Source organism: Eutrigla gurnardus, assembly GCF_963514095.1.
Source record: "Eutrigla gurnardus genome assembly, chromosome: 11".
NCBI classification, from domain to species: Eukaryota; Metazoa; Chordata; class Actinopteri; order Perciformes; family Triglidae; genus Eutrigla; species Eutrigla gurnardus.
Window position 1 is genome coordinate 9,021,123 of NC_139925.1, and position 17,066 is coordinate 9,038,188.

Here is a 17,066-nt window from a genome sequence, read left to right on the forward strand (position 1 = left end):
CCTATGACCTCTCAAGTCTTAACAAATCACAGCCAAACCAGCAGTCCTTGCTTTCTAAAATAGTTTAGTAATAATCTTACCTCAGATCGGGGTTTTTCCTGTCATAATTTGTGAAACATGATCTTAAAACATGCTTGTGAGTGTAAACTCATCTTGTTTGCTTAACTGGAGAGTGTTTTTGTGGATGTCTGGAATCATTTTAATGGGTGGTCTGATTTGGTGTCAGGGGTGCACAGTCAGCGAGTTTACAGCCTTCCCCCCTCTCCGAAAGTGTAGTCAAGGTCACGTTTTCTGCTTCCTGGATGAGCCATCCCTTTTCTTTCCTTCCTTTTGTCCCCGGTCATCAGATCCTGCATGATCTGTCTAGCCTCGACTCCTCCCTGGCTCTTTTCCTCCTCAGCGATACAAGGGTGTGGTCCCCCCATCTCTGCGTGAAGGCCTGTAAATCCACTCTCCGAGCAGCAGCAACATGATTCATCGGTGGTAGTCAGCGCCATCGTCAGTAGCTGCTCTGTCCTGCAGCTTTCTCTCACATTCCAATGTTATGTGTGTGTTGTTGATGCAAAAGACACACACTCACACAAAGAGCATTAGCGTTTGCTATTTCTCTGCACTTTTCTCCGTGCTCCTCTGCATTCCTGTGGTGGCCCTCAGGATGGATTTTGTAGTCATTCCTCGAGTTTGCCGCAACATTTAGGCTCTAAAGCGAATTCTGTGTTGCACGTGTGTGCTGTATGGAACGTTTGGCAACCTATTTGTGCTTTGTCCTTGGGTGCCTGTTGTTAAATATGAGTGAGCCTTTAAAGGGGCACTCTGTCAATTTTACATATATAGGTCAGTTTGCTAATAAGGAGTAGGCTACTCCTTGAACAATTTGTATTGTCTTCTGTTGCTCTCGATGGAGATTTGCTCTGAGAAGTTCACTTAAGGTCACACTATACAAAACTGGTACATTTCACAAGGCCCTACATTTGCATTGTTGACCAATAGCAAGCTGTGTTGACAGTGCTGGCCTTTGAGGGGACATAGAGAGTCCAAAATGAAGGAAGCTATAGGCGTGTGTCACCATCCACTTTTATCCAACATACTCTAACTGCTCCACAAAATAGGATTGTTTGCAGACGGTTAAAAGACATGTACCCTTATCTTTGAAAGCTTTATCGTGGGTAACTTGACTTGCTTTATGTTTTTAAAGACGCAAAGCGATGCGTCTTCAAAAACCTTTCGAAGGTTACCATGAGCTGGATGACTGAGCATATTCACAGACATGTAAACTAACAGTTGTGTTAAGCCCAGTACAGACCAAACAGGAAGAAGCTCGGAGTGCTGTTCTGAGTGACGGGCGTGCCACCGAGTGGTTCACTATCTCGCCACCTAGTGTGATGAAACACATGTATGATTTGCACCTCAGTGTAATATTACTGTAAGCTGGATAATGGTGATTGATTAGGTGATATAAAGGTGATCAACATGACAGAACCTCAGTCACAGCAGGAGACGATCAGCTCAAGGGGTCACCCGTCTCTTACGCACAATCTGATACTTTAGAAAAGGAAGTGATCTTTATATATTTAACCACACAAAACCCAGGCGGTGATATGTGTCAGCTGTAGTTTACTATATTTGGTCATCCATCCGCTCTGTTGTTTCATGTATTATGAAACCAATGCTTGAAACAGTGGAACATTTCATTATTCAATAATTGCGTTCTATCTTTGACCAATCTGCCCGGAAGCAGTGTTTCACAGCAAATGAATGCTGTAATTTTAGACATGAACAGCGACGGAGTGACAGACAGTCACAGTGTATAAACCTAACGCTGCATACCATTTTGTTTGGTTCATTTCGATGCTTCAATTCTCGATTTGCTACACTCTGCTCATGTTCAAAAAGACAGTTTGGAAAGTTTAAGAGGTTAGTTGATTTATTGAGCACTTGGAGGTTGGAAGTCATAGGCTGTGTAAAGGCACAGAAGGCCAAATATCACTCTAGATACATAAACACATTAAAATCACATTCTTCATTCATTATATTAAAGATATAATTCAGATAAATCCTCCTGAAACATACACTTTTCATGTTATAAACATGTGACACACGGTTATATTCTCTGAATGGTGTATGTCATGATATTACAATGATATAACTAATTCTCCGGGTGTACACGTTTGTAGTTTGTGTCAGCGTGTATTGCCTTTTGCTTTGTATGAGTCCAGATGCCGCATCAGATCTTCAATACGCATGTCCTTCAAGTGAACCAGATGTTCTAACCTGTTCACTTTCATCTGCAGGATCTACACACACACACAAACACACACACACACACACACAAACACACACACATGCAAAAGGATGTGGTAAAAGTAGGTGAGGTTTATTTCTTAAACTGTGAATTACCTCACTGATGAAAACATCCTTAGCTGGTAAAAGGAGATGTTGCACATTTGTGTCATTATTTCTTTTAACTCGCAGATGTGGCCACAGGCGGAGAAGAAAAAAAAAAGTTATATCCGCTGAGTAGAAACTGACTCACTGACCACTGCTGACACAGCTTATATGTATCACAAGCACCAAAATGCCTCTTTCTCCCTCTCTCTCTCGTTCTCTCTCTCTATGTTTGCAGATGTTCTAACAGTCAGCCAAGTGCTTCCAGGATTCAAGTGTGTGTGTGTGTGTGTGTGTGTGTGTGTACCTCCACAGTCTCCTGCAGAGCCATGACAGCTTGCTCTTTTTTCTGCAGGATTAGTCTTGAAGTAGGGTCCATGTCTGAGTAAAGCTGCACTGTGTGCTGTGGTTTACTATACATAATAAAAAATTAAAAAACAGAAAACATTATTTAAAACACTGATTTATTGATTCATTTAAGTCAACAAGAGCAACATTTGAGTCATACCCGTTTTTCATCTCTTCTCCTCCCAGCTGAGTCACACGTTTCACTTCAGTCTGACGTATTTCTGAAGATAACGAAACAAAACTATAACATTTCTCCAGCTATAATGTGAGCCCAACATGATGACTATAACTCTGCTGTTAGAATCCTAAAGGGATTCGTCTAATAAATCTGAAGGACACAACTAGGGCAAAGGGAGGAGTGTAGGAGGCAGACAGGCGATGACCGTAAGCAGAAAGAGGGAGAAACAACAAAGTAAGATTAGAAGATGGAGAAAAAGAAAAATGAGGCCTTGCAGTCCTGCGGTGCTGAGCTCAACCCAGCGATAAAGGCCATCTGGTGATGTTTGGAGCTGATATGAGGACCTGAACTGCGTGTCTGATAGTGAATGGGGGTGCAGACGGAAGAGGAAAGAGCAAAGGGAGGAGGCACTGGCCTGAGGTCAGCTTTACAGGGACAGATGAGGTGTGGGAAAGGGAAGAAGGACGTGTCACAGATTCACTTCCTAAAGGTGTTGGCATTCTCTAATCAGGCCGGTCTGCTGCTGTTATATGTACATGTTTGTCTCTGTGTGGTCGCTGATATGTGTGGGCAAGATGAGCATTCATGGAGTGTTGTTAGCCGGATGCAAATGCTGACAATATGCAGGAGATGCAGGAAGTAGAATAGATCTTTGAAATACTCTGATTTCAGAGGCAGAATCAGCGTTCACAGCAGTCACCAAACAGTCAACTCATTTTGTTTGTCAGCTGACCAGTCGATTCAGCACGATTAAAAATAGAGACAGCTGATACACTCCACAAATGAAACTGACATAAGGATGCATCATGGTATAAGGTCAAAACATTCTTGTCCATTCAGCCGTGTAAGTATGTGCTGAATTCACTTTCCACAGACTTAATCATGTTTTACAAATGTGTGGATTGAGAAGGAAAGGTTGATTCGAGAAATCCAGGTACCTGCATGAGGTTTCTCCTGGTTCCTGGTGTCATAGTATTCCAAATCCTGATATCAAAGGGAAATAATGTTATATAAAACAAAGTATGCACCTGCAGTGGACGTTTGTGATTGTTTTGTGATGAGTATTCACATAAAATTGTACTTATGGTGTATCTCTTCAAGCGCACACATGCATAAACATACAGTACACACCAGTATATTCTCTGTAGTGTGCTCCAGCTTCTTGTCGATCTTCTCCTTGAGAGCGCTCAGCACAGGCTCTATCACTCCTGCAGTGCTCAGGACAATCTTCTTCACTGTCTCTTCAGGCACGTTAAAGTTTAGCTTGGAAAACACCTTCCTGGTCAGGGAAAAAGACAGAAACCCACACATGTAGGTACAATAGGAACAGCAGGTTGAACTGATGATGATGATGTCAAATCTTTAGCTGGCTATGTGCCATATCGGTGACCTGGGAGGGGATGAGTGTGTGTGTGTGTGTTGGATTGGTTCTCAGGATGTAGAGGCCCTTTGGTAATGCTGAACAGAGGTTGCGTCTCAGTGTACTTAAAAGCAAAAAGAACTTACTGTCATCTGGATTACGAGATATCAAGTGTTGTAAGCCTTTTTGCGTCAGAGTGTGTGTTTGTGTAAGAATGGCATATTGAGAAAGTTAGATTGTGAAAATGTAAATGTTTCCAGTTTAGTGGCTCCCATCCTATTGAAAACCTATATGTATACGCCTGATGAGTGCATGAATGCAGCCGCCTCCATCAGATACATGCAACAGTGATATATCTTGCCTGTTGAGAAGGCTCCAGTTACTGAACTTCTGCTGTGTGGAGTTTGCAGGATTATAGTTGTGCAGGTCAACAAGCTTTGGGAAGAAATATTTGACAACCTCTGCAGCCATCACTACAGAGGGGGGTTCATCAGAGAGGCAGAGTCAGGTCAAGCAAACAAACAGACATCTGAGCTGATAAACTACAGCCAAACAACATGATTGGAGCTAAAAGACTTGAGTTACGTGAGACACGTTTAGACCCCCTGCTGCTTCACCTCGCTGTGGACTGCTAGCAAAAAAGCTAATTTATGTACCTCCGTCGCTGAAGTCTCTCGTGATGTGTCTTTTGGGCCGCGAGAGCGAGATTTTGTCTATCCATGCGTACAAATCCTGCAGTTCGTCTTCCTTCAGTTCTCGTTCCATTGTTTTTTTTAAAGCGGCACTTGTTTCTGGACAGTTTATAAAGAGACGAACTGCGAGCTAGTTTGTTAGCTTCCCTCGACAACCGGTTGTTAGAGGCGTTGCTAGGCGACCGCTAATTAACTCTGGCAAAAACAGATATGGGCGATAAATGACTGAAACGCTGATTATGTTGAATCACTTTTATTGTTAGCTCCATCTTACAGACGGGGGGAAAAAAAGAAGATCTCAATAAATAGGAACGGTTCAAATGCTTTTTCAGTTCAAAGTTTGCAGGATAAATCAAGGCAGAATCCCCACTGAAAGGAAACATCACAATCATTGGCGTTATGAGTGAAGGTCTGCTGCATAGTATAGGCTATTTCATGTAAAAATCCCTTTAAGAATTAGGCGACAATCAACATCTATCAAGTCAACAAGCAAAACGAAACAGCTGGCATGTAATGATTCAGTCTCACAATGTCAAGCATACTTGTTAGTACAAAAAAATAATCATTAAACAATCTTTTAAGTGCCCACATTGTTGCCACATTTAAAAAAAAAAATACCTTAACAACATTCTTTCATTTAAAAGCAGTACCTAAACCCATGTGAGGGAGCAGTAAAAGTTGGTAAACAGTTATTGTATCGACAATATAGTGCAATTGCCAAGTTTTCACATATCAAGGCAGAGAGACATTTCCCTTAAAATACAAAACACATCATCATGGCAGCATAGCCACTTTGTGATTTTATAAAGCGCGGAAGTGGAGTCTGTCAATCACGGCTTCAGGATTCATCAACATACTGAAGGCTTACGTAACCAATTAAGACACAGATGGTGTTAATCCTAGAGGAGCCCACAATTGACAGAAAAAGCTCTGTCAATTCTCATTGTCGATCCTTCAGCGGATCCTGTTTCGACGTTAAAACAGACCAGCGTCTCCTGAGAGGATTTCTAGGTCCTTCTTCGGGTGGGACATCAAGAATGTCCTCTGTCAGAGGATCTCAGTGTTTACTCCAGGCTGAATTATTCCCTCTGTCATCTGGGCCTGCTGGGGGGCATCAGGGCAGATCTCCCTGCAAGCTAGAAAAACAAGACGCCTTCTGTTAACAACATGCTACTGATGAGCTTCTCTTTGACTCCAGATCTCTTTACTGCAAACTCTTACGCTATATATCTTGTGGTCATTCAGTGGCGGATAGGAGAAGTTCTATGTGTTTACTAACTCACCAACACTAAGCCACTGCTTGCTCATCAAACTGCTATGTTGGAAAAAATGTCCGAATGAACCACAGACATCTCGAATAACAATAGGAATGTCTGAATGCCATAGAGGATTTTAAAAATTCAGGTTGGCTCTGCTGCTATCTGTATACATACCAGCTGAGTGTGTGGCAGGGGAGGGCGGGCTGCAGAGGGCTTCGCGTTCACTGGAGGCATCGGAGGCTTCGTCTTCATGATCTAAGAGTGCAGATGTTCACGTTTCAAACAAAGGATAGAATGCAAACATGAACATTGTCGGTAAAACAACTTATGTCACTTACTGGTTTTGTTGCAAGTGGTGGTAGAGGTCTGGAAGGTGCTAGTGGCTTATTCTGACAAGAAGAAAGAGACAAAAAAAAATGCACTTTAACAAAGCAAACAATTAGAGCTCTTAAATAGAAAATATAAGAAAATAATAAGTTGCTGTACGCAACCTCAACGTACCTCAGTATAGATCGGCTTGCTTGAAACAGGCTGCATGAGCGGCCGTACGACCTTAAGAAAAAACATTCATTTGAAATACAGTAGACATGTAAAATATAAAAAAAACTGCACGTTCCACCTTAATAATGCCACATTTAAATACAAAACAGTAGCTCAGATTACCTGTTGAATCTTTGATGGCTGAGGTACAGCTGCCAATTTCTTAGGTGGCTGTAAGAAACAAAAACAGAGATGAGTGAAGACGTAAGCTTGGATTAGTCTTTTAAACATAATCTTTACTGGGTTTTGTAGCTTTTTAATACAGGAATGACTTGCTTATGATTTAGGTTGTTATTGTGTGGCTTAGAGGAAATTCAGTAGGCACATGTTTGATATTTTCTGTAGTTTCACATTTGAGCCGGTTGACCAAAACAAATCAACACAACGTCATGGTTTCAGATGCAGATGTGTTGTATCACACTCAAATCTCACCACTGGAGCTGCTCTACTGGGCTTCAGTGCTCCAGTATGTCGTCCAGCAGAGGACAGAGGTTTACATGCTTGAGTGGCTGAAGACTCCACAAATGTAGGCTGGCTGATGTGCGTGGACCCGAGACGAGGGCTGCCTCGTGCACCGATTGACCGAAACAACGGGTTGGACTGTCCTGAGGTAGATTGGGGGCATCTATGAAGAAATACACATAGAAGCTACGATGAAAGATGGACCGGGAAGAAATGCATGTCTTTGTGGCTGAATGTGCATGCATAGTGATAAAACAGAGACCGAATGAAAGGAACAACTTTTATCTGTACCTCTTTGCAGGTTGCCTTTTGTTGATGCAGCACATCAAACTGGTGATAACCACGACCGCCAGCAGGAGTAACCCGACCACCAGGGACACGATCAACACCACCAGACCTGCATCTGCACACGCAAACAAACACGTTGGACGGTGACAATATTCCTTCATTGTTCCCGGATGAGCATGTAGCAAAGTACGTCACTCGCTCAGGCTACGAAATGCACTGTAACATCATTACTGCATTTATACCGACTGCCTGGGGAGTTTCCATCGAATCAGTCTCAGTGAGAACAGAGCACGATTGTTTGAGAGCGCAAATACATTTCAAGTAGCACATCTTGGTGAGAAACGGCAGAAGAGGAAGGGACACAAGCAGCCCTGTGTAAAGCGTGGCAATGAAAAGGTCAAACATATGAAGACTACGTACCTTCAGGGAGTTCTGACTGCTCCACATGGCAGAAAGGTGGCGCCCAGCCGGCGTCGCAGTGACACTTATTCTCATGATTGCAAACCTGCCAGACATCACACTCACAGTCAGTTACGTTATCGCGGTTGTACAGCGCTCCGAGGGTATTACACGCTTAACTGATTTCTCACCCCGCGGTTGTTGCATTTGGCAGAGCAGTCGCTTGTTCCGTACGCTTTTATCTTTTTGATATCTTCACACCGTTGATTGTAGCATACCTGAAGGACATTGACACAGTTGACTCATCTGGAGTTTTTTTCTTTTTTTTTATTATGCTAACTGCTAGCATAAACCTGGACAGTTTTCTTACCATGTTGTTGCCACACTTGGTACCAACAGACACCATGCCCAGATCTGCAGGGTAGTTATCGTCAGGGTTCATAGATGCCTCGTTGCATATGTCTCCATTTCCTATTTTGTAGAAGGACTTCCTGGATGTCACTGGAAACTCCCAGCCTCCGGAGCAGAAAAGTGTCCCACAGGATTGATCTCTGTAACCAAAATCCATAAAGCAATGAAAAATACCACACTGTTAATACACACAACTGTAGTGCCTGTTTTGACTTTTCATTACATACCGGCTTGAACATCTCTGGTTAAACAGTGTCTTTCTACAGTTTCCGTGCTGGTAGAAACAAGCATCAGGAGCGACGTCAGCATCTAAACAAAAATCATAACAACAAAGATGGACGTAAGAGTCTTGATGCATCAGAATACATCTACACCAAACCGTCATTCACTAGTGTTGTACCTGGTCCCCAAAGTCTCTTGCAGTGATCCTGCCGCGAAGGACACTGTCCATTGTAGCAGTATCCGTTTCCACGGTTGCAGGACAGGCCGTTCTGGGTGTAGGCGTCAGTCGGACAGGTGGCGGAGAAGCCGGTGCAGTATTCTGCCAGGTCACAGTTTCCTGCCTTCGGTCGACAGACACTGCCTGTCGGTTTCAGCTGCAGAGCGGAGAGAAACACAGATGGTGATGTACTGACAACTAAAATAAGAATACTCACACATAACCAGCCAGACAACATAGTCACACAGCGTCTGGCTATATAGCTACTGCAGTCGTCTACAGTAGAGAGGACATTACTTACTTGGCAGTTGTGACAGCACTCTCCGTCAGCGCACTGGGCTCCTGCCTTCAATTTGCAGGTAGTGGCGTTACAGCAGGGATTCTTGCACTCCTAGGAGTCAGACAGAGGGTGCTGAATATTACAATCCAGTCAACCTTTGTGTGTTCTGGTTGTGTGATTTTGTGTATGCAGCCTGATTAACAAACCTCTGCAGTTCCACAGTCACACTCCTCTCCAGGCTCCAGGAAGGCATTGCCGCACACCGGCCCACCAAAGATGCGATCTGTGGAGGGAGTATTCAGCAGGCAGGCGGGGTTGATCTCCTCCAAGAACCTGCTGAGCTGCTGCTGACTGCAGCTGCTGAACAGCTCGGGAAACACAAAGCTAACAGAAGAAATATAGCAATTAGCTTAGCTTTACTTTGGGTTTAATAGTAGATACGGGGGGGAGTTTATATGCAAGTGAGAAACTGAGTTTACCCAACACTCTCAGCCATGACGCAGCCTCTTTTCGACGTTAAGGAGCCGCAGACACAGTTTTCAGCATCGTGGGACAAGCCCAGGTTGTGACCCATCTCGTGTGCAATAGTAGAGGCCACTCCTATTGCGTTACTGTTATGGTCCTGTGTGTACAGACAAAAGTGGAGTAGAATAAAACTGAAATTAACATCACACATCCCACTCATTTCTTATTTTACACACAGAAATATTAAAAAAAATTGTATTTACTTCATTGACAGCTCCAGAGTTAGATGTGCACATCGCATTGGTGTTGGCTAAGCCGACAGTGGAGCCATCAAAATCCACACCTCTGAACGAAGAAAGAGGAGACATGTTTAGACGCCGGCTCTAACAGCTCGACTCATCGTCCTGGCATGGTCTGCGTCTTACGTGATGAACTGTGCGTTGTCGTGTTGGGTCCTCGGCAGCAGGCTCCGCTGACGCCACTGGAGGAACCTACTGAGGGTGAGCTCAGGGTTAGCGCTGACCTCAATCTGATCTCTGTACGACCAGATATCCAGACCGACCAGCATCACGCGAACACCCACGGGGCGATACAGCTGGAAAACAGAACGGCATGTTAGCACAACTGGAAAGAAAATGAACCAAAGACTGTATGACTCATCAAGTAAATAGGTCAAATCAGTATTTTTGAATGCGAATGCCACAAAACTCCAAAACCAATCATCTATAATGCTGTCACAAGAAAGGAACGTTGGGTCTAGTGTTGTCCGATAATGCATTCATGTTGGCCCTTCTCTTCCAGACTAGGCAGAGAGGATTGTGTGATGTGTGTGAAACATAACAGCTTCGGTGTGAAGATCACAGTTAAAGTTAGATTTTCACAGTAAGAAAACTTTTCCTTCCTTTATTGGACAAAATTCCAGTCAGTTAAGGACAGATTTCTTGTATTTAAACCACAGTAAAAATGATTAATGATGATGTGCCACAAACTGTACGCAAGTCTTATCTGCATAATCTTATCCAATGAAAACACAAGCATTTACACTCATTTGGACTTCAGAATGCTCTTATTTTACAGTCCTGGTTCACTTGTCCTAGATCAGTGTTTCTTTTACATAACAATCTTTTAAATTGATACGTTTGAATAATTTTAACTGACAGAGAAACAAACATACCTTGTCCACATGGTTTGCTATTTCAAGCACTCTGGCTTCTATCGTCTTCTTACTGCCGAACTTCTTATACTAGAAAGAAATTATTGTTTGAATTAGTAATACAACCAACGGCATCTCAGATATAAAAGATAATACTTCTTAAAGAAAATGTGTATTATCCTTAAGATCATTGATATGCATCTGCAATAACCGGCTCAGTCAGAGAAAGTAAAAAAAGGGAATCAAACCTCCGTGTGGTCGACCACCACAACCAGCTCCACTGTCTTGGGCTTTCCTGTATGGTCTTTGATCTGGCCTCTGCTTTTCTGAATGACACACAAGGTGGAAGGTATCAACAACACTGAAAGTGTGTATGTGTGCATGTAATCTGTTATGGCTTGACCATTTTTTTAAATTTACTTTTTTTTTTATAATAAAATGCATATAGCACCTTTAAAACACTGGAATAAAATGCTTAGAAAATAAAAAATATAGATAAATAAAAATATAAAATAACCCAATAACCAACAGTATTTTAGTATTTCAGTCAACAAGTAGTCAGAGCAGGAATGCGTTGTCACTGTATTAGAATTAGTTTAATGCAAAATTAATTTGTCTATTTAAATATGCAAAAGGTTCATCTAGCCATAATTTTCAAAGATATTCATGTTTAATGTCTCCTTTCTTTGTTTCCTTGTGTCTTGTCTATTGATTTTTTTTCCATGTTCCATTTTATTCATTCCCTTTGTTTCATTTGTCATATTGAACTGAATATGAATGTGAAGTACAACAAAAATTATTATTTTTTTGGCTCTCAGATTGTTAGATTCTTTTAAATATCAAGGGTGTTTTGTTACAATAATTGTATATCGTGAGATATATAGTCATATCCCTGCATAACCCTTTTCTTGTTTGTTTTTTTCTATATAAAATTGTCAAATGTAAGCATGCAGCACAACATATTGGATATCAGCCTCAGGCTTCAAACCCTGGTGTATTTCTGTACGTGTACGGGTTGTGTGTCTTCACCAGGCTGCCGAGCTGGAACAGTCCAGACGGACGAGCTCCGTGGTCGTAGAAAGTGGTTGTGTTTCCATGGGAACAAGTGCTCCTCTTCCTCCTCAGGTGTTTGTAGTTGTAAACAGCATGGAGACCCTCTTCACTGTGAGCTTCGGAGCTCTGTCTGTCAACCTCAGCCAGAGGTTCGAGAAGGTACATTTGATCCTGGAGACGCACAAACCCCCTGTAGAGTAAAACAGGAACTTCAGAGTGGTGGACACAGTAAAACAGTTTCTTTTTCCTCCACATATCTAATTCTCAAGCTGATCTCAATACAACTGATTGTAGGACCTTTATTATCATGCTTTCAAGCTCCTTAAATTGACTCTAACAGACGTCTTTATAGGCTTGACCTTTGTTGATTGGGTTACAGGTTTCCAGACATACAGCTGTAGAGGATTGGACCTCTCTTTGGATACAGCACACTCATCATGAGTCACTTACAAATCATCATCATCATGGGGGTTATTAAAATGTGTCACTACATTGTGAGAAACAGTAACTTTTGGATTTAGAGAAACAGGATGAAGAATAATTGACATCCAGCATTACTCACTTTAATCCTGAGCACAGTCCCACGCTGGCAGAGGAGTCCTCCACTCCCACAATGTGCCCATGGTAGTAGCAGTGAACCTGAAAAGATTATTCGTCAGACTCAAAGGAGATATTTGAACTCACCTCTCAGATGTTTTTCTCATGCATAAGAAAAAATGTGGTGTAATTTAAAGAAGATAAAAAACAGTATTGTATGTGTCAAATACAGAGGGTTGTGTCACATCGCATATTGAGGAACTTTGAAGTTGAGAAAATGTATCATGACGTCAGATATATTTGGAAATTAGAAATGACTGGCACACATTTCCTAAAAAAAAAACCCATGACACAACGTTTGAAGAAAAGATGACTGGGATCCATATTGATTATATAATGGTTTTGATAGGCAACCTTTAAAAACTTGATCATGGTGTATACAATCTACATTTCCATGACATAGGCATCCTTTTCAGATACATCACATTATAATGCAGCTGATCATGAATGCAAGGATTATGTTAATGTTAGATAGTAAGGGGAGAATTCAAAGCATACATACCCTTAGGTCTGGAGTAGTTGTGACTTGGGTGCCTTCATCAGAATAGTGAGTCACAGAGAAGTTTGTCCCAACAAGATTTCTGAAACAACAGGTTTTTTTTAATGTATTTTTGTTTTTTGTCAATAATATTCACACATCAGAAAAAAAGTATTTTAAGTGTTCTCACTTGTTCTTTTCCAGGTGCAGTGTGTAGTTTTGCCTTGCAATCATCAACGAGTACTGGAGCACATCAGGGTATGACTACATACAGAGAGAGAGAGAGAGAGAGAGAGAGAGAGAGAGAGAGAGAGACTTTAATTACAACGTCCAAAAGGTTCAAAACGAGCCAAGTTGTACAGTAGAGTTTGTTACCTGGCGTGTTGATGCGTCATTAGTGATGGATGAATCCGTCAACCTCTGAGGTATCACTGTTTGGTACTTCATCACATGAGGTAGAGTCCTCACACTGCCCCCAATTAATCCTGCAAGTACCAGAGATATGTTACAAAGAAAGAAAGAAAGAAAGAAAGAAGGAAACAAAGAAAGAGTAAGAAAGAGAAAGAATATAAAGTCGTACCCCACGAGGAGAAGAAAATCCATATTAAATATCCAGATAATGGCATGTTGCTCTACCGGACGCACTCTGTCATTGTGTGCCTGGCAGTCCGAGGGAAATAGGCTCCTCAGCTCTCCGCCCCTCTCCGCTGTGTAATATCCTGAAAATTAACATTTGAGGTTGGCAAACCACACGCGTCCCTTTACAAAATGAATATGAATTACGCGAGGCCATGAGTGATCGTGGATTAAGTCACGTGAGGTTGAAAACGAAATGTGTACAATTTTGTGACGTTTCTTGAAGCATATTCCCCCTCCGTCGTAATTAAGTTGTTAGGTCTATTTGAAAGTTTCTGTCTCTCACGCGTTGGTTTCCCCAGATTTAATAATCATGGGTCACACAGACATTTCTATGACTAATGTAAACCGGAGTTGGCTGCGTGTAGACCGATGTTCCTAGACATACTAATTGTAGGTTACTAAATCATGGGCATCTCCTTATTTATATATAGATATATTTTTTAAAGACACCCCTTAGCCCCTTAGTGGCTTTTGTCGCCACCTATCGGTAAAATCTCAAACTACGATCAGACCCACACAAAGGCTCGTGTTATCATTATGTCCTGCAAATATTAACTTTATAAAAAAAAGAATTGGTATCTGAAAATAATGACTTATTAGCTCAAAACATTGTATCTCAAATTAATGACTTAGTATCTCAAACAATAAGAAACCTTCACAAAATAATCACTTTATTTGGTTTTTCATTATTTTGAGAAACTAGTTTGAGATTCTACGTCAATATTTAAAAAATATTAAGTCATAACTTTTTTTTAATATACTTCCATAGTTATCTGTATGCTACAGATAACTCATTTCAGGCTAACGTAACGTACACGTTTATACTGTGGATGTTGAGTCTGTCCAGCTGGTGGCGACAAAGCACCGTTTCTTTTGACAACCGCCAAAAAAAAAAAAAAAACCACATTAGATGACGTCGTCATTCCGCGACACCTACAACCAAAACATAAAAACCTCCTCGCGGCAGTTGGGGCTCTCTACTTGGTTAACGTGGGAATAAAGTGTGATAACCTGGAAATTATGCTGCAGCCAGACTTGGTCCGACTCCTGTCAGAGGGACATTTGTTAGCAAAATGCTGCGATGATGACGACGACGGCCCGATAGGAAACACACGGCAGCCGAGGCAGAGTGACGACGAGGAGGGGAACCCGTTCAAATTCACACCGCAGCTCATCCACCTGCACAAGGACCACGAGCTCTTTGAGGTAACACCGTTAGCATGACAACACCCACTGACCGTTACTCATTCTCCTAAAAGGCACGGATAACGGTCGCCATAGCATTACCTTACCTTAGACTCGTGAATGTTATTTACAGGATGGGGACATTCACAGACACATGTACCTGCAAGACCTCTACATCTCCGAGGCCGACGAAAAGCCAACACTCAGGTATGGAAAACTACGTTTTAGCTTGTGTAGTAACGTTAGCTTAACAGAGTTGGGCTGCGTTCAGGGAACACGCGCCAAAAATATATTTTTATCTAGCTCTCTGTCTCCCACACATACATACATGGATTACTTTAAAACAGACACGTAAAACAAACACAGTAAGTGCACAAAATGTGACAAAACAGATTATTCATTAAGAATAATAATGTACCACAAGAAGTACCACAAACTCCGAGGTATTTTTGGATTGTACACTGAAAAATTGCCTTTCTTTCCCCAAGAAACCATCACATTGTTGCTATTGAGGTAATGTTATGTCATTTGACCATATCACACCTGAATAATTTTGGGTATAATACATTTGGATTTGTCTAGATCACACATGTTTCTATTGGGACTACTTTTTAAAGAAATTCTTATATTTGTGTTGTCTAAATTATATTCTTCCATGGATAAGGTTATTAAATATTGTGGGGAATCTAAAATAAGCATTTGGATAGTCTATTAGTGTATATTTTACCAGTTATCTACAGAAAGAGGGCACATAAACCATCAAACCCCCCAGAAATATTAATTCCTTAGCTAATAGGATTATTTCCACTTTTACCGCAGCCCATTGTAATGTCTGTGTGGGTCAGGCTGTCGTCACCTTCCTCCTCTTGTCTTTCTCAGTGTGTCAGAGTTCGCCTGCCACATTTCTGGCTGCAGTGCAGTCTTCAGCACTTTGGAGGACTACGAGCACCACTACAACTCCCTTCATAGACATGTGTGCTGCTCCTGCCGGCGCTCCCTGCCAAGTGGGCGACTCCTGGACATTCACATTCAAGAGTGGCACGACTCTCTCTTCACCATCCTGGCCCAGAGGCAAGACATGGTAAGTCAGTGTCAGAGGTCTTGTCTTTTCCCATGGCATCTTTATTCTCACACTTTAAAGCTATAAGCAAAACGCTGCAAATATAGTGAAACTTTTAAAATAGTCTTTGATGATGAATACAGAGTCTGTAATGTTTTTCCTGGTGCCTTCTTCACACTTTTCAGTATCAGTGTCTGGTGGAAGGCTGTGGACAGAAGTTCAGGACTAGCAAACACAGGAAGGACCACCTAATAAAAATTCACAAGTATCCTCCAGACTTCAGATTTGACAAAACAAAAAAGGACAGAGGGTAAGACTGAATATTTTGACCACTAGATGGCAGCAAAGCCTCTGTACAAATATTTCTCTGTGAAAGGTTTCAGTGTAAGAGAGTCCATGTTTGTTATAGTTAACACGATATATGCCTCTGAATTTAAATGCTTGAATTGAAGCAATGATTCTTTTTTCACTTGGCTATTTGCTATTCTCTGGCTAACATAACACAATAGGGCAAGTTATAGATTTGAGATTAGCTTTGCTACTTTATTTAAACCAATGTAACTTCTCCATTGAACATTACTTAAAACACTCACATCATACAGTGTTTTCATTTAATAACCTTGTATGTGTGTTTCAAATGTCAATAGAACCGGGCAGACGAAGAGACGGCAGCAGAAAGACACAGCCATGGAGGTAGTGGACGATGTGTGTGAGTCTGAGGGCGTGTGTGAGGTTATGTGTGATGTGCTGTCCGATCAACCTGAGTCGGGAGAATCCATGGAGTCCATGTGTGAAGAAGCTGCGACGTCTCATGAGGAGCACGTCGATCTTTCTGCTGCCGCTCACAGCGCTGAGCCTCTGACGCCACGATACTCATACAGGTTAGTCTTTAAACTAGTCTGCTCAAAAGTATTGGATGTTCTTTGGGCAGTTTTAGCCCTGTTCTAAGAGAGACTAAGTCAGCTATTTATGAGACGTTTTAAGTTTTATTATTAATGTAAAAGTTGTCATTATGTAGTTGAGTTTAGGGTTTTTGGTTTGGTTGGTTATGTAACTGTATGAAGGGCTGATTCTGTCATGTACATGCAATATTATAAAAAGATGTATGAGTTATTTTGTAATTTTTACCACAGTCTTTCTTATTTCAACGATATGAGATGTGTAAAACGACAGCCGTGTTCTTGTCCCTCAGGGTCCCCACAAACGTGTGCTTCGGTCACGGCTCCGTCCGAGGCTTCAGAGGGCGGCGGGGAAGGAGGAAATGAAACGCCACAGTTGTTTTTCTGTCATTTATGCTAAATAACTTCGTCTTGTAAAATAATATATTTACGTAAAACGGTGTCCTTGACTTAAAATAAAATGTTTTTTGATTTTTTTAAAAAGTGATGTACGTAG

The 17,066-nt window shown here is 41.7% G+C and overlaps 3 protein-coding genes across 3 annotated transcripts; 1 reads left to right on the plus strand and 2 right to left on the minus strand.

Annotated features, from left to right (window-relative positions):
• Nucleotides 1-2,135: 2,135 nt before the first annotated feature.
• On the minus strand, nt 2,136-5,107 carry spef1 (sperm flagellar 1). The gene is made up of 7 exons (XM_084022022.1): nt 4,928-5,107; nt 4,633-4,744; nt 4,043-4,190; nt 3,850-3,895; nt 2,894-2,954; nt 2,693-2,798; nt 2,136-2,294 (listed from the first exon to the last, which is right to left on the minus strand). The coding sequence occupies exons 1-7, from the start codon at nt 5,034-5,036 to the stop codon at nt 2,181-2,183; spliced, it is 696 nt and encodes a 231-aa protein (XP_083878148.1). The 5' UTR covers nt 5,037-5,107; the 3' UTR covers nt 2,136-2,180.
• Nucleotides 5,108-5,200: 93 nt separating this feature from the next.
• Nucleotides 5,201-13,488, minus strand: adam8a (ADAM metallopeptidase domain 8a). Its single transcript, XM_084020878.1, has 25 exons — nt 13,368-13,488; nt 13,163-13,272; nt 12,978-13,051; nt 12,812-12,890; nt 12,275-12,351; nt 11,689-11,902; nt 10,908-10,985; nt 10,681-10,749; nt 9,932-10,101; nt 9,770-9,851; nt 9,521-9,663; nt 9,248-9,425; nt 9,063-9,152; nt 8,723-8,918; nt 8,550-8,631; nt 8,282-8,462; nt 8,103-8,189; nt 7,933-8,017; nt 7,516-7,627; nt 7,195-7,387; nt 6,886-6,933; nt 6,724-6,774; nt 6,561-6,611; nt 6,397-6,477; nt 5,201-6,099 (listed from the first exon to the last, which is right to left on the minus strand). Exons 1-25 carry the CDS (start codon nt 13,411-13,413, stop codon nt 6,055-6,057), a joined length of 2,622 nt encoding a protein of 873 aa, XP_083877004.1. The 5' UTR covers nt 13,414-13,488; the 3' UTR covers nt 5,201-6,054.
• Nucleotides 13,489-14,341: 853 nt separating this feature from the next.
• Nucleotides 14,342-17,012, plus strand: znf511 (zinc finger protein 511). Its single transcript, XM_084021274.1, has 6 exons — nt 14,342-14,632; nt 14,745-14,818; nt 15,491-15,692; nt 15,857-15,981; nt 16,319-16,552; nt 16,864-17,012. The coding sequence occupies exons 1-6, from the start codon at nt 14,447-14,449 to the stop codon at nt 16,934-16,936; spliced, it is 894 nt and encodes a 297-aa protein (XP_083877400.1). The 5' UTR covers nt 14,342-14,446; the 3' UTR covers nt 16,937-17,012.
• The last annotated feature ends 54 nt before the right edge of the window (nt 17,013-17,066 follow it).